The following is a 22364-nucleotide window of genomic DNA, read 5'->3' as shown; positions in this document are numbered from 1 at the left end:
GGGCGCGGGTCGCTCACACCTCTGCAGGTCCCCGGGGCCTCTGCTTCAGTCTGGGTTTGTCTGGGGCACCTCAGCTGGGGCGGCGCTGCTCCGCGTGTACCTTGTTTCCCTCCTGGACCAGTGGACTGACCTGCAACATCCTTTGCACAATGATGGCAGAAGCAGAAGGCAGCAAGAAGAAACACCTACGGTCTCCTCAGACTCCGAACTGGCACATCACTACTTCTTCCTCTTTCTAAAGGACAAAGCAAGTCAGATGACTGAACTCGGGGGCTGGGAGGGTCCCCCAGAGTCACGTGGTGAATGGCATAAATACAGGGATGGGCAAAGAACTGTGATCGTTAACGCAAACCTATTAGAAAAAAATATGGTGGCAGTAATGAGGCAAGGTTTTGGCAGAAAACTGTTCTCAGAGACTCTCACGATTGGGCAATCCCATCCCTAGGTCCCCTTGTGGTACCTCTGCTGTGTGCCAGCCAGCTGCCACTTCTACACCTCCAGCGCTGAGGAGCCCACCACCTCCCGGGGCAGAGTATCCAGTCTGGATGACTTGTAGGAAGTTCTTTCGGGTACCTGACCCCTTTTTGCTTCCTCTCTTTGATCCTGGTTCTGCCATGCAGGGTTTTGGTCCAGCAGCCATCCACACACTGAGGAGACTGCACTGGCCAGTGGTGCCGGTTCACCACTCCCTGAGTGAGCCAGCAGTGGGCGCATCAGCACAAGGTTGAGCAGGACCATCCCCTCCCCCCGCAGTGCGGTGCTAGAGGTCCACTAACCCAGGGAAACACGCTGGACACCTTCCCTTCCCTCACCCTCCACATCCAGCCCCAGGCCAAGTCCTGTGGGATTTACCCCCCACCCCTACCCCGACCGCATACCACTCTACTCCACCTTCCGCTCTCTCTCCACCGCCATCTCCCTCATCTAAGCTGCCATCATCTCTTGTCTGGACCACAACAGCAGCCTCTCCACTGTCGCCACCCCACCCCATAACCCATTTCTCACACTGTGGCCACAATACTCTCTTAACATGCAAATATGTTCATGTCACCCACTGCCAAAAATGTAACCCCGTCAGGCACATCTTGTTCCACACTCCGTCCTCCAGCCTCGGCCCCGGCGATCATCTTTCAGGATCCCCAACCCCCTCCTCATCCAGTTCACTGCTCCGGGTCCCTTCAGGCTTCAGTTCATCTGTTACTTGCTCGGGGAGCCCTCCCTGACCCCCTTGACAAGGTCAGATCTCTCAGTTACAAGCTCTCCTGGCACCACAGAATCTTGGGGGCATATACCAGAATCTCCAAGCTTCCATTCATTTCTGTGATGACCTGACTAGCCTCTGCCTCCTTCACTATTCTGTAACAGGGGGCCAGGACCCTGGCTAGTTTGAGTGGGGCTGGTTTGTAGTGCTGTGGTGTAAATACAATCACCATGGCTGATTTAAAGCTCCCAAGAATTGTGGCTCACAAAATCTCTGAAAACTTAATAATCAGCTCTCATGAGCTAGTAGAAGCTGGCTCCAGAGTACCACCAAGGCAGGCCTTGTATCTGGCTTCGTACCCTCAGGACCAATAAAGTATCTGGAAGATAACTAAGAGCCATAAATATTTGGTGAATGAATGAATGAGCAATGCTGAAGATTAAATGAGCCTCAGGACAGCAATTGCTGCTTCCAGCAATTTGAATGCTTGCCCAAGAAAGGAATAAGGGAGCCAGGGCATTTCTGTTCTCGGAAGACTATTTATATGTTTATTTAACAAACATGCCTATATCAGGCACAAATCCAAGTGCTTTGCAAATACTAACCCATTTAATCCTCCTAACAATCAAAAGGTAGATACTGTTAGTACCCTCATTTTACAGGTAAGGAGACCGAGGCTCAGAGTCATTTGTGAAGGTGGTAGAGCCAGACTTTGAACCCAGGAGGCGAGACTGCAGAGCCCACCTTCCTAACCACTCTGCTGCGTTGCATCAGGATCAGCTCTGGAAACAAGACAAGGCCTATATTCCCATCTTGCTCCAACCTAGGCCCATCCACCCCGTGGACTTGGGGGTGCGCTCTTCAGGTCACTGCACCTCAACAGAGAAATAACGAAATGGAAAGGGTCCAGAGATGAGGCTCCAAACTGATGGGGGAGATGTGGGCTCTTCTAGATAAAGACAGAGTAAAGAGATTAGCCAGTTCCGGTGGTCTAGTGGTTAAGATTCAATGCTCTCACAGCTGCGTCCCAGGTTCACTTCCTGGTAGGGAACCACACCACCCGTCTGTCGGTTGTCATACTGAGGTGACTGCATGTTGCTGTGATGCTGAAAGCTGTGCCACCGGTATTTCAAATACCAACAGGGTCACCCATGGCGGACAGGTTTCAGGTTCCAGACTAAGACACTCTAGGAAGAAGGACCTGGCCATGAAAACCCTACAAATAACAGCAGAGTATTATACGATACAGCACCAGAAGGCACACACACAAAAAAGACCAGGCTGGGTTCCGTCCTCCTGTATATAGGGTCACTGGGAGTCAGAATCGACTCAACGGCACTTACAGCAAAAAACAGATTAAAGTTTTTCCAGAGCCATGAAATAGCCAAGAGGATGGACTTCAAATATTTATTTACTAAATTCTAATGGGTGGAAATTGACCTGGTGTCAACTTTCATAAAGGGAAACACGAAAACTTGAGAGGTGAGTTTGGGATAACGGTATATGTACAATGTTCTTCTCTGTATGTGGTCTCGCTTCACCTCTAAGACCACCCCGGGAGATGAGGATAATCAGGCCCATTTTAATGAACCGATGACACCAAAGCTCAGAGTTTGGGGGCTGTACCCAAGGCCAGAGAACCACCCATTTGGCAGAAGTGAGTCCAAGTCTGAGCCAGAGGATGGCCAGCCCCCACCTCCTCATGCTGGTTCAGTGTTACTACCCAAGCAGGTCTCAGAGAATCATAGCTGCTCAGAGGAAACCAATTCCTGGAGCTAATTATGTTGAGCAGCAGAACAAAGCAAAATGTAATTAGATTCAAAGGATGTTTACATAGACTCTGGGGTGACAGCCTAATATTGCAATAATAAGAGCTGAGAATGTGTCTCTCACTTTTGAGGCAGTTGTTCATTTAACAGACTCCTAGGTTCTATGTGCCTACTGTGTGCAGGGACTGTCAAGGTCAGTGATGAATTCCCTCCTTTGTTGCCCATTCATATGCAGCCTTGAGGATCGCCCCAAAGAAAATGAGAGTACTCATGTGGAGTTTTAGCCTGGGAGAAAAACGGCTTTAATTTAGAAGGAAAGACCGGGGCAATCAGACTGTGGGGTAATTTTGAATGCCAGGGTCAGCAATTTGATCTCATCCTTTTTAGGAAAAGAAGAGCCAGTGAAGACGTTTAAGCAAAGGAATGGCATCACCATCATCATCATCATCACAATAAAAGTAATAGCTTACTGTTCACAGAGCACCTGCTGCGCTCAAGGCTTTTAGCCATCACACCCACCCCATGAGGTCAGAATGAATATTAACCCCACTTGGCAGAGGTGGAGCCTGAGGCAAGAGATAACACAGCTCGCAAGGGGCAGAGCCTGGATCTGAACCCACATCTACCTGAATTCAGATTTACTCTCACCCTAAACACCCTGCAGGATCTTTGCTTTCAAACACACCTGGAAAGCACATGGGGATGGAGGTGTGGGAGCCACCAGCATTTAGCTGGGCGGCCAAAGGCATGAGAAAGACCAAATGGAAGGGAGAGAACAGAAAGAGACAGGCAGTGTCCAGGAAATCATGCAAGTGCGAATGTTAAGAAGGAAAGAAGGGAATAACGGTGCAGAAAGTTACCTAGGCAGGATGGGGATGGACGAGGGACTGTAGGATTTGCCAAATTAAGAGGGCTTCCAGGACTTCACAGACAGCGTTTTCAGAGCAGTGGCGGGTGGGTGCCAGATTGCTGTGGGCTGAGGAATGAGTGGGAGGTGAGGACAGGGCCGGCAGCATATAAACTTACTCTTTCAAGAAATATGATAGTGAGGGGGAGGGGAGGAAGGAGGCCCTCCCCTTTGAAGGGGAAGATGGTGGCTGGAAGGGTTTTTGGGGGGATGAAGGTGGGGAGAGATTGGAGCAGTTGTAAGCCAGAATGAAAGGAGAGGCTGAAGGCTACAAGACAGGGAGGCTCTCCCTGAGGCAGCCCCAGGGGGGAGCTCCAAGGGATGGATGGAGAGCACAGTGGGTGGTGTTAGCAAGAGCTCCTATGGCCAGTCTTCTCCAGGGCTGTGAGATGACAAAGGTGGATCTGATTCTCTCTGTGGCCCCTTGATCTAAAATTCCTTCCCTTTTCTTCTTCCTCCTTCCTTCTCTCCCTCCCTTCCTTCTTTCCTCTTTCTCTCTGTCCACAAATATTTAATGAGCACCTACTATGTGCTAGGTCTTGTGCTAGGCTCTGTGGCTATTATAATGAACAAGAGAGTGTATATCATCCTTATAATTGAGAGAGGACGCAGATATTAAACAAGATGCACAAACACGTGTATGTGTGTGACCGCACATTGTATATTACTCATAATTGCTAATGTTCACTGAGCACTTCCAACGTATTGAATACTTTATAAGCATTTTCTCATTAACTCCACACACAAATGAACACACAAAACCCATAAGAAGGGCACTATGATTGATATTCCCTTTTGCAGATCAGGAAACAGAGGCACAGAGAGGTCAGATGACTTCACACAACTAAGATAGGTGGAGCATGAGACTGAACTTCGATTTGCCTGTCTCCAGACAGGAGCGCTGAATTGCCACACTGTCCTGACTCATCGTGTTTAGAGCAGTGGGAGCAGGATGAACAAGATCTGGAGGTGTCCCCACCCTAGGAGAGCTCACAGTCCCTTGAGCACTGGGAAGAAACCAAGTATTCACTTCCTCCCTTTTCCCTCCAAGATTGCTCCCTGGACCAGCAGCATCCGCAGCACCCGGGCGCTTCTTAGAAACGCACAACTCCAGCCCAGCCTGACCCATCAGACCGGCATCTGCAGTTTAACAAGACCCGCCGGTGCTCGGTGTGCACGGTAAAGTTGGAGAAGCCTGGTCTAGAGCCCACTTCTCTTATCAGAGATGGGAAAGCGAGGGCCAAGCGTTTGGGGGTTACGGAGAGTGGATGAATCTCAGGGCTTGGTGTCGTCGGGAGCTCAGCCTAGGCCTGAACGGGCGCCACGGCTCTTGTCCTAAGAGGCCAGTGGGGAGGACAACGGGAGAGAAGGGCGCGCAAGGTGCTCGGCGCGCGCAAGGTGCTCGGCGCGCGCGCAAGGTGGGCTCCCGGGCCGAGCCGGGCTGCGGCGCGTGGGCGCCCTGAGGGCCGGGCCGCCGCGCCGCGTCCCCGTCCCCGTCCCCGTCCCCGCGCTGGCCCGGCCCGGCCCGGCCCCTCAGCTCCACCCCCTCCTCCCCCTCCCGCCCGCTCGCGCCTCCTGAAAAGCCAGCCCGCCCGGGGCGGCGGCGCAGAGCCGGGCCCGGCGCACGAGGCAGCCAGCGCGGCCATGACGGCGGAGAAGGCGCTGCCTCTGGGCAATGGGAAGGCTGCGGAGGAGGCGCTGCTGTCCGAGGCGCCGGGTGGCGGCGCCGGCGGCAGCGGGGGTGCGGCGCCCGCGCGCGACCCGCGCGACAAGCGCGACAAGGCTGTCCACGAGCGCGGCCACTGGAACAACAAGGTGGAGTTCGTGCTGAGCATGGCCGGGGAGATCGTCGGGCTGGGCAACGTGTGGCGCTTCCCGTACCTGTGCTATAAGAACGGAGGAGGTGAGGCGGAGCCGGGCCCGAACCGAGCGAGCGGCGGCCCGCCCGGGGGGCAGGGGGGCGGGGAGCGGGGGGGGAGGGGGGGGTGCGCGCCAGACCCCTCCCGCGCCTGCGTGTAGCGGGACCCTTGGAGCCCGCCCGCCCCGGGCCGGTGGCGCGTGAGCTGACCCGGGGCCAGGCTCGCCTGTCCAATGCGCACGCGCACGCGCCGCTTCGCACCTGACCGTGCAGCTTGTCCGCACGCGGGTACTTGCCCACCAAGTGCGTTGTGTCCCAGCGTGAGGTGCAGACGGGGATCAGGAGCCCCTGCTTTTGGTACCTGCACTGCTGTTTGGCAGGACACAGCCCCTTTGAGCCTTTCCCTGCTAGAAACCGGCCTGAGGGAAAGGGACTCTGATGATACCTGCGTAAGCGCGGGTTTTGAGCGCTTGAAATGCCCGCCTCGGTACTACGCGTTGCCTACGTGTTCTCGTTTCATCCGTACGGTCGTCTTTGTAGGTAGCGGTATACCCATTTTGCAGATGAGGAAACTAAGGGTCAGAGAAGTCACTCACTCAATCAGTGATAAAGATGGGATTCTGACACCAAAAGCCTCGTTTTAAACTGAGATTGGCCCATGTTTTGAACTGAGCGGAGAGAACTTTTAGGCGAGGCATTGCTGTTTGATTGCCTGTCCCGTCTTTCGTTTCTTCTTAAGGCCCTTTCTGGCCCCCCGCAGTTTCTTCACCTGGTCTCACAGCCACCCACAACCAACGGCAACGACACTGATTTAATGTTTAGCAAATGCTTGGAGGTCGGTGGTGGGGGCAGGAGGACAACAAGGAAAGAAAGGAGGTGGTCGTTTCTAGTGACAACTTGTCTAGGTCAGTTGGGTGGAGATGCGGCAGTGGATCCTCAGATGTCCCAGCTCGAGGAAGGAGCTCCAGACTTCAGGAGCTGCCACCTGTCACTTTCAGCAGGACAGCCAGCAGGTGCATGGCAAGGGACCTTGTAAAACCTTCTTGGGTGGCACAGTTTATCCAAGAAAAAGCCTATGTCTCTGTATTCCACCCTACTTTTGCTGTGTCCCTGCCCGTCCAGCAGATCCCCAGACCCCAGTGAAGGTGGCTCAGAAGTTGGCCGGCAGGGCCCTCGCTGTTAGGCGGTGGGGAGCCGGACTTCCTGGACGCGCAGCTGCAGGGAGAGAGAGAAGGGTACTGCTTGGCCCAGGCCCTTTCTTTGGAGACATTCATCCTGAAGGCACAGGCTGCTCCAGGCCTGCCCTGCACTGTAATGAAGTGGCCGCCGGTGGTGGTGGCTTGGCAAGAGGGAGAGAGGCAGTGGACTCGGAGACCCCAGACGTGCCCTGTGCCCTCAGCAGCGGATCCCACCTCTGTTTGCAGATTCAGCCTTTATAAGCTGCCATGTCTGCTTAGAAACCTGTGGAAATGCTTTAGGGTAATCCCTGGCAAAAATTGTTGTAACATCCTTTTTTATACAGGAAATTGTTATGCCCAAACAGAAAGCATTCCTAAAAGCAAAAAACACAGTAAGTTGGGTTAATTACAAATTCTGCCACAGATTTAAAAAAAAGGTTGTAGTGAGTAAAGTTTAAAAATGAGTCATCTTTTTCTTCTTCTTACTCTGACTTGCCAAGAGTCTCCGTTGGATACACAGATCTTGGTTTCCTTGAGCTGGTTATCTTAAGGATTACCAGCTTGTGAATACATAGGCCAGAAGGCTTCAGAAAGTGTCATCTCTTAGTTTCTGGAGGGTTTGCAGGTAAATTGCAGCATATTAGAGAACCTGCTGCGTCTTGTTTTAATCGCTTGACTTCAGCGCACAGACCCTCTTATCCCCTTTCACACACTCTCTGCCTTCTAATGTAGTTGGGGAATCTGCTGATCAACTGTTTACTTTAAAAAAAAAAATACCTGCACAGCTCTGCTCATAGATGCCGACAATGGTTTAAAGTATTTCTTTCCCAATGTGAAACCTTGAAAGTCCTCTCTTGCCCAGAAAAGCGGAGAGCATTCCGAAACGTGGGAGATGTGGTCCTACTATCAGGATTGATCAAAATTGCTGCTCTTAATCCTGCGGTTAAAGAGACTTCATTTAGCAGAAAGCAATTTCAGTTAAGCCTTCGTTGGTGAGGTCAGCAGACGGGGAAGAGCTTGTGTTTCTATGCTTTGTTATTAGACGGGAGAGAGAATGAGGGATTTAGAGAAATTCTTTTCTGGTTGTGATAGCTCATGTTCACCTCAGTTGTTTAATTTGTTTCACACAAAGGCCCAGGCAATGGATTGTGTTTCAAGATGGGGGCGCTGAAGCTTATGGTGGTCTTTTCTCGGATTGAGTCAAAGCTAGCCTTTCTGCACAGGTTCTTGCTGCGGACTCCTTATAACTCACCTCCGTGCCTGCAAACTCCGGTGTTGTTCACTGTGGCTCTCCTTAAGAATGCTTTTCTTTAGGAAAAAGATGTTTTGCAGTTCACTTCCAAAGTACCTAAGAAGGGGTCCCCCTCGCCTGGCCTGATGAGGTTACTTTAGAATAAAAAAGGAGAATGCACCATTCGGGGAAAGAATGGATTTGAGCTGTGCCGGAGGGCAACATGTATAAATAAAAGAATCAGGCGAATACAACACTTTGTTTTACATTATCATCTTAGCTGCACAACAATTCTATGTGATAAGCACTGCAAATATTAAGTCCTAAAGCTGCATTTTGCGGATGAAGACATGGAGGCTGGGAGATATGAGGTGGACTCAGGGTGGTCAGTGGATCCCAGGGCCGTGTTTTCCGACTCTGGCCCTTGTAGCAGGAGCTTGAACTCAGGCTCAGGGAACATTAGGTCTTGCCTGTAGTAGGCGCTCATTAAAGATTTCTTGTGCTGAACATGAAGTGGTGGGGGTGCGTTTAACCTCATCCCCTTGTTTTGCGTCCTTGCAGGGGCATTCCTGATTCCCTATGTGGTGTTTTTTGTTTGCTGTGGAATTCCTGTTTTTTTCCTGGAAACGGCTCTGGGACAATTCACTAGTGAAGGTGGCATTACATGTTGGAGAAAAGTTTGCCCCTTATTTGAAGGTGAGTGTTGAGTTCATTGAGAAATGAAATGATGCCTGGGTGACGTCAGGCTGTGAAAAGTAGCTGAGACTGTTTTGACGAGGTGGAGAGAGACGCAGATCGCTCCCTTCCCTTTGCTCTTTCAGGCATTGGCTATGCGACACAGGTGATCGAGGCCTATCTGAATGTGTACTATATCATCATCCTGGCATGGGCCATTTTCTACCTGAGCAACTGCTTCACCACCGAGCTGCCCTGGGCCACCTGTGGGCATCAGTGGAACACAGGTATGGCCCCCGGGGAGGGTCTCTCTGCTGGTCCTGCTGGGGAACCTGGGGTTGGGAGGGTGTCCTTGTCCTTGAGACCAGTCCTGGCCTCTGGCCTCTTGCCATGAGTCCAGATTCCGCTGAAATTGGAGATGGGCTCTGCACTGGGTCTGGGTACATTCTGTGGGTTGCAGCCCTGAAGCCTGAGCTGAGACCTGGCCCAGGAATTGGCATGGGGAGAAGAATGGTGATGCTCTTTCCTCACTTTGCCAAACACAGAGACTGAGCCCTTTGGGCGCTGAGTGGGGTTGTGAGGGGTCCAGGCTCCAGTTCCAGCCCTGCTTCTCTGGGTGTCAGGTTTTCCGCTGTAAAATGAAGGGGTTAGACTAGATCAAGGGTCACCAACGGGGCACCTTTAGGTCAGTGATCAGCAAATTTCAAAAATGTGTTTGGTTGCCAAAATTGAAAAACCAGAAGAATGCACGTGAAAATCCAGATTTCCAGCTTCTCTTAAAAAATTAAAAAGATCTGTCAACACCAGGCCCACGTTCTCACATTTTTGCTTGGCATCAATTGCTACAGCTGAGAAGCGGCTGTTGCCTTTGGATAAGGCAGCATCTATCCTCAGATTGGCCACAGTCCCCACCCAGCCCACTTCGCTCACTAACTTCACCTGTCTAACCCAGGTAGATATTTGAATTCCCTTCCCCTCCCCTTGATGGATAACTTTTTAGATTACTTCTGATTCTTATGCTGTTTGCTTTTCAATTTGTCATCCTGTCAGGATTGAGTCTTATAACCTAGGGAAGGCAAATATGTGCCAATGCCGTCTACGGTGGCTGTGCTCAGAGCAGACATCGCTAATCGATTGTAGGACTCTTTCCTTCTGAGTCTGGTCTTGGCCTCAGGACCCTTCTCTGGCATCCACTGCCTTTTGATTGGAACTGGCACACACACTTTAAGCTGTTCACTATCCATGTTGTCATCTGTAGTTAGGTTGTCCTGGAAGTGACCTGTCATCCTCAAGGCTGACCTACAGTAAGACTGGGTAGGATGTTGGTCACCAACAGGAGGAACAGCAGGCATTAGGCCTAGAGAGTGCTGTGAACTTGCTTCCAGCCCCGCGTGACCTTGCCCTGCTCCCCCACCTGCCGCATTTTGTGCAAGTCTCACTGTCTGTCTGTAGGCCCTGGTTCTTAACCTTTCTTTGGCCAGGGGCCTCATAGGGATGTTTATCAAACTAAAATTCAAGGACATATTCTTGGAGGCCTGCGAGTCCTCCATGATAATTTAATTGTGTGTATTTATTTTGAGGCCACTCTAAAAATATGCGTATGTTCTGGGTCATCAGTACGACCACCTTCTCACTGAGGACAGCCAGGAGATTTCAGTGTCTGGCTTCGTGCATGTTTACCGTTTAAGATGCATTCTTAGTAAATAGGGTGATGGGAGCCAAGGGAAAAGAGCAGAGAGACTTAATTCATAAGTGATGTGTTCGTTCTAACCAAAGTCCAGTTGAGAATGCAACAGACTATAGGAATGAAGGTTTTGCAAGAGTGTGGACAGAGAAAAATGGTGGTAGAATTGAGTCTTGAATAGCCCGTGGAACAGCAGGCAAGCCCTCAACAGACCCTGCCTCCCACCTGTCAGTTCCATTTTTCTGCTGGGAAATCCATCTAATTTTACAGAATGGCGTTATCTTTCACATCCATTTTATGCTGTCACATTTGAATTGTATTGGGCCCATAGATTAGTTGATATTTAATTTGTAAGTTGAATTCCAGTTTATAGTTGTATGAATACTACAATCACAAAGATTTTATAACTGTTTGTACATGATTAAATACCATTTTAATAAAAAGACCTTATGAACCTTGGCCGTCTGAGAAATTTTTTTACTCTAAAAAACATTTGAGGAACACTGTTTGAGAGAATCTGATCAAAGCTAAGGGCTGTTCTCCCCGGAAAAAGGCGCAAGGGCCCTCTAGACATTTTGCCTATAATACCAGGTTTCCAGACACGTCTCAGGACTGTGGACCCCTCAGACCACCTCCTTTCAGGTTAGCACTTGCCAGCAGGGGTAGGAAGGAGGCAGACAATCCGGGGGATTTTCCCCAGCCAACTACAAACCTTTTCCCACTGATTTGTGCCCCCGTTCTCCTAAAGCATGTGAACACTTGTGATGGGTGAAACATCACGTGTAGGAGGTGCTTCCCGCTCCAGAGATCACAGATGTAGGTTGGAGGATTCGTACACTGTGAGAAGAGAGAGATGCCAGAGCAAGGCTGGACGCTGCCTCCATGCTGGCCACCGTGCTGGGCGCGGGGGATCCGAAGTGAATGGGCGCAGGAGGCCCTGCCCACAGGGAGCTCCGTGAACAGAGGGGTGCTGTACAGAGGCACAGGTCTATGGGCAGACAGTATGGGCAATGACCATGGCAAGCAGATGGGGGCTTGGCTGGGGTTGATTCCCAATTCTTCCCCTAACTGGCTGGTGACCTTAGAGGACGGAGAGAGTGTGGCTGGAGGCCCCTTAACTATTTCTGAACCTTAGGTTCCTCCTCTTCAAAATAAAGGGAGTTGGAGAAGGTGGTTCCTTGGAGGACCTTTAAATTCTAACTTTCTTGGAATTCAGGGGAGGGAGCTCAAGAAAGCTTCCTGGAGGAGGGGCTAATGGGTTGATCTGAACCCTAAAGGATGAGCACTTGGGTGTTTTTATTTGAGATTCAAATCTCCCTTGGTCATCAAGTTCCGTGAAATGAGACATTCACCAAGTCCTTTCCTGGACTGAGTGATGGCGTGAGGGGATGATGAGCAAACCAGGGACTCCTCACACGTGGGGGCTCACCATGTGTCGCTTCATCCAGTCATCACATCTTTATGAGGCAGCTGTGATATTAGCCTCTCTCGACATGAGGGAGAACCAAGTTTTGACTGCATCACTGCCCTAACGATGCCGTGACCGACCCACTCCTTTAGTCCCCCATTCCTGCGGGGCCGCTGAGCAGGGCAGGTCGATGCCATGGACAGGCCTGAGGCAGGGAAGTGGAAAAGGAAAGGAGATTCAGGGAGAATGCAGGAGGAAAGAGTGGTAGGGCACATGGAGTGGGAATGAGGGAGAAGGTCCCTGCCCCCAAAGCTCGTCCTCCTGTTTGGATCAGACCAAGCCTGTCTCTTACACTGTTTGCAGTTGATTCCCCGACCGCCCTTTGAGGCATGTTGACTTGGAGCGGCCAGGTGAAAAGGCCTGGTTGCACCATCGGCTCTGAATGTTTTCCAAGATGCAGCCCTCGCGGAGGTTAATCTTCTTCTATCTCTTGTTTTCACTTAGAGAACTGTATGGAGTTCCAGAAACTGAACGTGACAAACCACAGCCACGTGTCCCTGCAGAACGCCACCTCTCCCGTCATGGAGTTCTGGGAGTAAGTGGAAAATGGCTTGTCTCCCTTGGCCTGGGGGCTCTATCCTGGTTCGGCTGTGTTAGCTTTGCTGCCCCTGGGAAAAGCCTGCCTCTTCCTCCCTCCAGCCTCTCTCTTCCTGGCTTCTGTGGGCTTTTGGCTGCCTTGGAAGCCAGTGTGGAGATCTTCAGAGGTTTCCCAGAGGAGCTGCTGGGAGAAATGCTTTCTTGTTCTTTGATGACATGTCAGCATGCCTAGTTGCTTATCAGGGCAAAAAGTGCTTGGTAAAATGATGGACAGTTTAAAAATTCATTTTTAACAAAAGAGAAGATAGAGCATGCTCGCAATCAGCTAAGTCAAAAGTGTGTTTAGCCTGGAAGGCAGGAGTCTCCAGGGGAGCAGGTTAGCTTTCTTTCAGTAGCTGAAGTGTCATGTGGAAGGAAGCAAATCAACTCTAATGGATAGAGGTTATAAAGAGGCAGGTTTCAAATGTACTTAAGGAAGAGCCTGGACTCACTTCTGAAGGTTGTGCTCACCCATCCCTGGAAGTATTTGGCCAGTGTAAGGCTGCTGATCGTTGTTGGGAAATCCACTGACATTATAGGCAGTAATTGTGGATAGACATTTTCCCAGAGATGGGCATTTTTCGTCAGTGTTCCAGAGGGGTCTGTGACCAGGAGTTACAGGGCTGCCACATACGGTTGTATAAGTTGTTCACTGCACAACCCTAGGGGGCATCATTTATGTTGTGAAGTGTGCACTTCAGAATTGTGCACTGCCACCCTGTATAACTGTCCACAATGGCCCTGACTTAGGAGCTTCTCTAGCAGAGGTGGGAGGATTCCTTGCTCTAGGTATTGGGGAGAAGTTTCCTCTGTGGGTGAAAGGTTGGACTAAAGCTTTCTGAGTCTTTTCAATATGAAAAAGTCTGGCTTCGTTGAAGAACATCCGCTATCCTAATCTCTAATGCTGATTAATGTTAGTATAGGGGGCAGTGGTTTTATGAGTAATTTTTATTCTTTTCCCAAATACCATTCCTCTCCTTCCTTCTCTAGAGACCATTGTGCCCAATGTAGATCGATCATTCTCATGTTTATACTCGATATATAAAAATAGTTCCCTCGCTATATGTACCTATGTACATATTTATATATACATATAATACATTATATAATATTTATAATACATTTTATATAATGCATTAATGTATATATAACACTTTTTTGTGTGTGTGAGGAAGATTGGCCCTGAGCTAACACCTGTTGCCAGTCTTCCTCTTCTCACTTGAGGAAGATTGTCACTGAGCTAACGTCTGTTCCAGTCCTCCTCTATTTTATGTGGGACGCTGCCACAGCGTGGATTGATGAGCAGAGCTAGGTCCGTGCCAGGGTCTGAACCTGCGAACCCCAGGCCGCCGAAGTGGAGCATGTGAAATTAACCACTACGTCACCAGGCTGGAATTAATTATTATATATAATACATATACATTAATATTGTATATAACATTATATATGTATATAATATATATGTATTCAGTCATGTACTGCATAAGGATGTTTTGGTCTATTCAGACTTTATATACCATGATGGTCCCATAGGATTAGTACCATAGAGCCTTGGCACATAGGAGGCTATACCACCTAGGTCTGTGTAAGTCCTATAGGAGAAGAAGAAATTTTGCTCTATCCTTGTAGGTTCTTCTGGCTGATCTAAGAATTAAATTGACATAAGACAGATTGATAGAAAAACAAACAAAACTTTAGTACCGCGTATACGTGGGAGAAACCTGGGAAAACTGAGTAACTCACCAAAATGGCTAGAGCCCTCACCTTAAATACCACCCTCAGCTAAAGACAAAAGAAGATGTTGGGGCAGGGAGAGTCAGGGCCTTCAAAAGGAAGGAAGGAGATTCACAGGCTGGTGAAAGGAGCAAACGTTGGGAAAACAAGTGTTTGCCCACACAGAAACAGAAGAACCCAGAGGAGCCCAACAGGCTTTTTCTAGGTTCCTCCCCGTCTACCACCCAGTTCATGTGATGCTAAGATGAGAGCTCTCTTCCAGAGACAGGTTTTTCTGTCTGAATTCTTTTAGGCAGTTAAGGGGGAGGTGACAAGAAAAACTTTCTGAATCTTTTGATTCTTAAAAAAATCAGCCTAAAATAATCCTCATGCTAAAGGGACACATTTTGTGGTGGCAGATTTTGTTCCCCTTGATCAAACTCTATGATGTTTGCAGAAGGATGAAATTGCCTAATGACGCATTTCTCAGAACGTATTCTGATCGTTAGTCAATGCATAACTCTGAGTGTGTGTGTGCATAGACAGATAGATAGATATCCCCAAATAGAACCTAGATCTTTCTTGCATGTTGTGAAATTTTATATTAGTGGTATCCATTACTTTTTTTACAACTTTGTTTCTTTGCTCAACGTTGATTTTGAGATATCTCCAAGTTGACACGTGTAGCTTTGGTTCACTATTTTTTCCTTCTGTATAGTATTTCAATGTATAAATAGACTACATTGTATTTAGCCAGCTCCTCTTGATGGGCATATAGACTATCTCCTGTTTCCCACTGTTATTAAGAACACTGAGTGAATGTCTCGTCTGTGCTTCCCTGTGTGTGTGAATGAAGGTTTCTAGGTTGTATACCTAAGAGTGGAATTGCTGGATGGTAGGGTGCCTGCATTGTCAGTTTTATCAGATAATGTCAAATTGCATTCTAGAAGGATTGTTCTAATTTACTCTCCAAACAGGAATGTGCAAGAATTTCTACTGCTCCATATTCTAGACAGCACTTGGTCTGGTCAGAGTTTTCAAGTTTTGCCAGTGTAGTGGGTATGAAATTGTATCCCACTATTTTAAATTTGCGTCCCTCTAATTACTTGTGAGGTTGAGCATCTTTTCATGTTTTTCCCTCTGTTTGGGGTCCTCACCTGTGAACTTCCTGTTCATTTCTCTTTGGATTGTTTGTCTTTTCTCATAGGTAGGAATTCTTGATACATTCTAAATATTAGTATCTTGATACATTCTGTATATTAGTGTCTTTGCTGCAAATAGCTTTTCCTAGTGTGTGGCTTTTTTTTCTTATTTATTTATGGAATACAGCAATCTCAGTTTTATTTAAGTCAGATTTGCCAGTCTATTCTTTTTGGTTTGCACAGTTGGTGTCTTATTTAAGATATATTTCCTTACCCCAAAGTTGTAAAAATTTTCTATATTTTCTTCTAAGAGTTCTGAAGTTTTATGTTTTCACATTTAGGAATATAATCTACCTAGAATTTTATTTATGCATATGGTACAAGGTAGGAATCCAGCTGTATTTTCTTATAAAAATAACCAGTTTTTCCAGCTGTATTTACTGAATCCTTCATCCTTTCCCTATTGATTTGTAATGCCATCTTCCATATATAGTTTCCCTAAAAGCATAGGTCTGTTTTGGGGCTCTCTGTTCTGTTCCGCTGGTCTCTTTGGCTAATTGTGTGTCAATACCACACTTACAGTTTTATTATAAGCCTTGAGCTGGTATGGCAAGTCCTTCACTTTGTGCTTTTCCAAAATTGTCTTCCAAATAAATTTTAGAATCAGCTTTTCAAGTTAAACAATAATAAAGAACGGGACAACTCCAGGGGATTTTGTTTGGAAGTATGTTGAATTTGTAGGTGAATTTGAGGACAATGGACATCTGTGTGATGGAGCCTTTCCACTCGTGAACATGGTGTAGCTCTCCATTTATTTAGAGCTTTTTAAATGCCTGATAGAGTAGTGCTGCTTAAATGTGGTCTGCAGAGCCGCAGCGTAGAATCACCTGGTTAGAAATGCAAATTCTCCAGCCCTCTCTCAGACCTACTGAGTCACAATCTCAAATAGAGCGTCCAGAGACACGTGCTGGAGAGGAGGCTGCTGTGGTGGGAGGGCCTCTGTGGCCCATCCCAGCCCCATGGGGCTGTGGTTTCCCAAAGGAATGTCACAGAGGCTTGTTTGAGACCTGCACATTTAGGGGTCTGCAGACAAGGGCTCTCTGCTCCCTTAGAGAACCCATCCTGAACCCCTACACTGGACGAAGTCTCTGTGTAACTTACTACTGTTTTGCACTGTTGATTTCCTTCGTAACATATGGAAAACCTCGAATTGTTATTTGTGCAATGTGTTTGTTTGTTGTCTGTATTCCCCGGTAGGCAGCCATGAAACAGCAGCTTGTCTGGCTTTACTCACTGCTGCTGGCCTGTGGAAGGCCCCCCAGTGAATATATACGGAATGGATAGATGCATGGGAGGAAGGCAGGCAGGCAATAGTTTCTAGAAAGTGCTATATGAGAAGAGTCAAAGTGGGCTCTGGCAAGAACTCATCCTGTCACTGAGCTCCCAGCCAGCACCATTGATTGCTTCCTGGGTCCCTTTGCAATATCCGTATCACCACTTATGTGGACAGAAGGTGGTGGGAGGGGTCGGTTAGTCTCCATCCTCATGTGTAACTGGACCTTTTGGCCTGCTACTTGACAACTGAAGGTGAAAGTCCGTAGGTGAATGAACCCGTGGTTCTAGTGTTCAGATTGCGTCTGTACCATCTATGCCGAGTTGAATTCTGCATCCTAAAAGTACTCAGTTACTGGTGCGACACTCACCCCTTCGTAGGATGCTTTTGTCAGACAACTCTGATCCATCTTTTCCCCAAAGGTGAGATTGGAAGATGGAGCCTGTGTGAGATGCTCATAGCATCCTATGAAAAACTGTTGGGGCCACGGAAATTGGAGAAGGGCTGAAAATGATGCCCTTCAGTAAGAACATCTGTTACCTTTGATTAACCCAAATCCCACAGCCTGTTTTCCTGTGGAGTCATTTGGCATCTTTCCCCTCCTTCCACCACCCTACCCCCAATCCCGGCACGCTACCGTTCCACTAAACACACTCTGACGACACTTCGCTAGGAGGAAGTTCTTCCTTAAATTCAGCTGACAGCTGACTTCTGGGCTTTGGATGGGATGTGGCTGATTCCTTTCCCATGTGATGGCCCATCAAGTATTGGATCAGGTGGCCTCAAAAATGTTTCTCCTCCAGGTCTCTTCGCTGTTCCTTATGTGGCTGGCTCGCGGATGCCCCACTGTGATGTGTGTCTCCCCTGGGCTCCTGTTGCCCTTTTCTTTCTGCCTCTGGCTGCAGGGACCTCATTCAGGGCCACATTGCTTGGTCACCCTTGACCACATTGCCTTGGCTGTCTGCTTGTTCATGCCTTTCACAAACGTCTGAGCTCCTGGTGCGCATAAGGACACTGTGCCTTGTCTGGAGGAGGCAGAAATGTAAGACACAGTTCACACCCTCTAGAAGCAGAGGTGAGACAAGCCCGTGGATCACCATAAAATCAGTTACAAGGTGTTACTTCCCTGCTCACGACTGGCCCTGGCTTCACCTTGACCATAGGCACCATAAGACAAGGTGGCCCAACCCACCACCATCTTGAAGGTTCATTGCCCTTTTCAGGGTATAATTAAAGCTGCTGGCTTGGCCAGTGAGAACAGCATAGTCCCTGGGTCAGCCCTGGGCTCTGTCTCTGGCAGGGGGCCTATGGGGCAGGGGCAGTTTGTCTTCCTGCTGTCAGATTTCAAAATCAGGCTGTCCTGGTTTCCCTTAGTAACTCATTATGCATCTGGCATCCATGCATTTGTCTCAATATGTTTGCAGTTCTAAATTTTGAGCCTGTATCCTCTGGTGGGACTGAGTGCTGTCAAGTGTGTGACCAGCATCGTGCCATCAGAGAGGCTTTGATCTGTCCTCACATCCCTTTCTCAAGCCCTCCAGGCCCGTCACTTGAGGGTTTTGTGGGCAAGTCCGTGCTGCTATGTATGCAGTTGAAATCGTTTTTGTGTGGCGTCCATTCAACAAACATTTGTTGAGCGCATATTGTGTGCTGGGCCTGAATTAAGTTCCAAGGCTATGCGGTTCTGTATCTTTATTCAGAAGGATGAGGCATGTCTTTCTGGTTTATCTTTACCGGAGGAGTTTTTTTCAGTTTGTTTATTTCTAAATCACATGGCCACTTGAATTGATTTTCTTCGGCCGCAGAGTTTGGGATCAAAGGAGCTGGAGTGGAACCGAATTCTCTCTGTGGACCTGGCCGGCCCCACCTCCTTATCCGACCCCTCTCCCCGCTGCCCGTTTCCCTCCTCCGCGCTGGCCTGCCTTCTGTCCTCTGTACGTGCTGGGCTTGTCCCAGGATCGATCTCAGGCTTTCGTTGTTCCCTTCTCTGAGAAGATTCCGCCCCACATCCTTGCGTGCTGGCTCCTTCTCACTGAGTCTGCATTCAGATGTCATTCGGGAAGCCCCCCCGGACCACCCCGCTGACTCGGCAGCTAGTCCATCTCTACCCCTCACTCTGTTTTAATGTCTACCTGGCGCTTAGCAGAAATGCTCGCGTCTTTGTTTACTTGTTTATTCTCTCTCTCCGCCTGTTAGACTATGAGCCCCATGCTAGCAAGGACTGTTCGCTTTTATTCCCTGTTGTCTTGCCAGCACGTTCTAGGTGCTAGTAAATACTGGTTGAAATGCACGAGTAGAAGAGTGAATAAATTAATGAAAGAGTGAATGTTCCTAACCCCTTGGAGTTCAGTGTCCTCATCTATAAATTGGAAGCGGTGATGGTCACCCAGCTGCAGGGCTGGCAAGGCTGAGATGAAGACGAGACAAGACCTTGCCTGTACGGAGCCCAGCACAGCTCAGGCCCTTTGGAAAGGTTTGAATGCAGACAGAATGTTCGTGATTGAGTCTCCGTTTGTGAGATGGGGATTAGCCCTGTTCCCTGCATTGCCGGCCTCTCCAGATTGCTCTGAGGATTAAAGGAGATACGGCATACCAAGAACTTTGCTGGGTTGCAAGTGGGGTGCCTGAGTTAGTTTCCAGTGCTGAGACTCGCTGTCCTGCCTGGCCCCTGCCTCTGCAGGTGCACATTCATGGCTGAGCTGCGTTCAGAGTCGGCCTGCGTGCCTGAAAGAGCCTTTGTGCCTCCTGCTGCAGGGTCACACGTGCCCCAGACCCTTTCCCTAAGGCAGAACCCAAGACTTCATGGCGCCGTCTATTTCTGTTAATTTGGATTACCCCCCTCTGATATATCACCCCATGCACAGCCACAGTGTAGACTTCAGCCAGCACGTTCGGGAGCCCAGTTTAAGTCATTGCTCCCTCCACCTGCCATGTGCACCACCCGGGTGACTTAGCCAGCCTCCCTGAGCCTCCATCAGCTCCTCTAGAAATGGGATGGTAGCAGTACCTACCTCGCAGGGTTGTCAAGAGCATCAGAGGACATGAGGCCCATATGCTTTGCGTGTGGTAAGCGCTTAGCATATGGTAACTAATTTTACAGGGAAGGCTCCATCCAGATCTTTGAAAATCTACATGGTTTCTTTTCAGCATTCTTTAGCAAAGGCTCATCAACCAGGTCTGTTTGCCCCTCACGGGGGACCTGGAGAACTCTCTTAGTGTGTTTCCTTCACTTGATTGTTCTTTTCACGTTTTCTGAGCACCTGCTAGGTGCTGGGTAATTTATCAGTAGCCAGAAAGATGAGGGAGACATTGTCTGTACAGGTGGGGGAAGCTGGAAAGTCAAAAATATAAAATAAACATTAAAAGAATTTTTGAAGTATAAGGCAACAGCTGTCTGTAGGATCCTTGCACAGAGCCAAGATGAGGAAACCTGGAGGCCTGGGCTTTGGGGAAGGATTCATGGAGTTGGTGATGCTTAGCTGGGTTTTGCAGGGTGAATAGGAGTTCATGTGGTTGCCAGTGGAATGAGCAAATGGCATGCCAGGTGGAGAGAATAGCATATGCAAGAGCACAGAGAGCTGAAGTCGTATGTTGAGGCTTGTAGACCTTACCTGAATGCTACTGCCTGTGCAATGGTGGGGACTGTGCTGGGGAGGTAGGCATGGGCCAGAGTCTTTATTGAGCACCTACTGTATGTCAAGTATAGATGTAGGTTCCGGGATGCAGCATGAATGAAACAAAGACCCATGGCGGTGGAGCTGACAGCACAGACAACCAAATAAGCAGGAAGCATTAGGTGACGTTGGAGTCAGTCTCCTGAAGAAATAAATAGCAAGCCGGGAGCAGAGTGTCGCGGGGTCCGGGAGGACCTCTCTGAGGAGGCGGCATTTGAGCTGGGGCCTGAGAGCAGTGAGGGAGCCAGCTGTGTGGCCGCTGGGGACGAGCCCTGAGGCTGAGGGAACAGCAGGGGCGGTGGCCTCGCAGGGGGAGGATGTTGGGGGTGTTTGGGGAGGAGCAGGTGGGCAGAGGGAGAGGCTGGAGTCCAGTGAACGTGGAGGCCCCGGTGCCTTTCTAAAGGGTTTGAAAGGCTCCTTGGGGTCCCGCAAAGGCTCCGTCTGTGGAATCACATGATCAGGTCTGGGTGAGGCGGCCCCGCGGGCTGCTGGGTACAGCAGGGGCAGCGGGGCACTTGCTGTGTCCAGGGGCGTGAAGCCGAGGTTTCTGCCTGGGGAGTGGGGGGCTGGCTGGGGAGCGGTGGCCTCGCTGCCTGGGAGGAAGAAGCAGTCTTGGGGGGACGAGTGTCATCCTGACCGGCGGAGGAGAGCAGCACCCTCTGAGCTGTTGGCGCCTCCACAGCTGCCCTCCGCGCCCACACATCCTCTCCCTGCTCAGGCCTCGGGGGGCTCTCCGTGATGGGCAGGCGGAGGCCGCGCTGGCTTCCACACCCGAAGCTTTTAGACCCGCCCGGAAGCCACTCAGCAGCGGACCCTCGGCATGTGGGCTGCACACGTGCTTTGTCCCCAAAGTTCCGCTTCTGAAACTCAGCTCCACAGGCATGACCACACTGATTATGCACAATGTGTCGATGGCAGCCCTGCTGGTGATTTTTGTTTTAAAAAGGACGTATTGTAAAACGTTCTTAAATATGATACTGATTAGATAAATTTTGGTTTATTCCTGCAATGACGGCTAAAAAGGAATGAGGCAGAGAATGTATTGATATGGGAAAGATCTCTGAGATAAAGTTGAGTGAAAAAAGGCATGGTACAGAGGGTTGTATGTGATGCCACGTGTATAAAGATGCGTGTAGATGCCCTTATCTCCAGAGAATGTTTCTGAAGGATGCACGAGAGACTGCGCAGTGGTCATCACCTGAGAGTAGGTGGGGGTAAGCAAGGGAAGAGAGAGTCTTACTTTCTGCTTTATACTTTTTTGTACTATTTAAATTTAAAAAAATTGAAACCAGGAACATGATTATTTCATCATAATAAAAAAAAAGAAGGAGCCATGGGGTTACTGAATAAGCTGACATTTATCATAATGATCCTTCCTGTTTAAGTGGCAAATCCCATTTACAGCCCTGGTTTCACCTTGCTAATCATATTTTATTTATTTTACAAATCATTCTTGTTATCATCTCATTTAATTTTTAAATCGGCCCTTTGGGGCAGGCAGAAGGAAAAAGAATTCCATTTTGCCATTAACGAAACATAGTCTTGGAGAAGCTAAGGGGTTGCGCCCTGCCAGCTCCGTGCCTCCAGGCAGCCCATTTCCCCAGGAGGCCCTGCTCTCTGGAGGGGTGGGGAAGCCGCCTCTCCTTGCATCTGCTGCCCCCCGGGACTGAGGAGCTCTCCTCTCAGAGAGGGGTTCCTTCCTGCTGTTCCTCCCCAGGGGGCAGGAGCGGGGGGGGGGGGGGGGGGGGGGGCTCTGATGTGAGAGAAGAGAGGGGAGGTCCAGGGGAGGGCACAGAGGGTGCTGCCGCACCAGAGGCTCAGGGTGAGGCTGTGCCTGGCAGCCCTTCCAGCTCTCAGGGATGCGCCCAAGCAAACTCAAATTGGAACTTTGCTGCCCGAGCAGGGTGTTGTATCTTTGTATTCTAATTGTTTAACGTTTAACTGATTGCAAAATG

The 22364-nt window shown here is 49.4% G+C and overlaps 1 protein-coding gene across 1 annotated transcript in view; it reads left to right on the top strand.

Moving 5' to 3' along the window:
• The first annotated feature begins 5428 nt into the window (after positions 1-5428).
• The window catches only part of SLC6A11 (solute carrier family 6 member 11), a 122120-nt gene continuing 105184 nt past the window's right edge, over positions 5429-22364 (top strand). Inside the window, exons 1-4 of the mRNA XM_044754813.2 lie at positions 5429-5780; positions 8706-8840; positions 8966-9106; positions 12416-12506. Of these exons, the coding sequence (XP_044610748.1) occupies positions 5522-5780; positions 8706-8840; positions 8966-9106; positions 12416-12506 (626 nt within the window). The 5' untranslated portion in view covers positions 5429-5521. The remainder of the gene's footprint in view (positions 5781-8705; positions 8841-8965; positions 9107-12415; positions 12507-22364) is intronic.

The sequence above is a fragment of the Equus asinus genome, chromosome 21 (assembly GCF_041296235.1).
Source record: "Equus asinus isolate D_3611 breed Donkey chromosome 21, EquAss-T2T_v2, whole genome shotgun sequence".
Lineage (NCBI taxonomy): Eukaryota > Metazoa > Chordata > Mammalia > Perissodactyla > Equidae > Equus > Equus asinus.
Note: the sequence above shows the minus strand (reverse complement) of the source record. Positions and strands in the feature narration are given on the sequence as shown.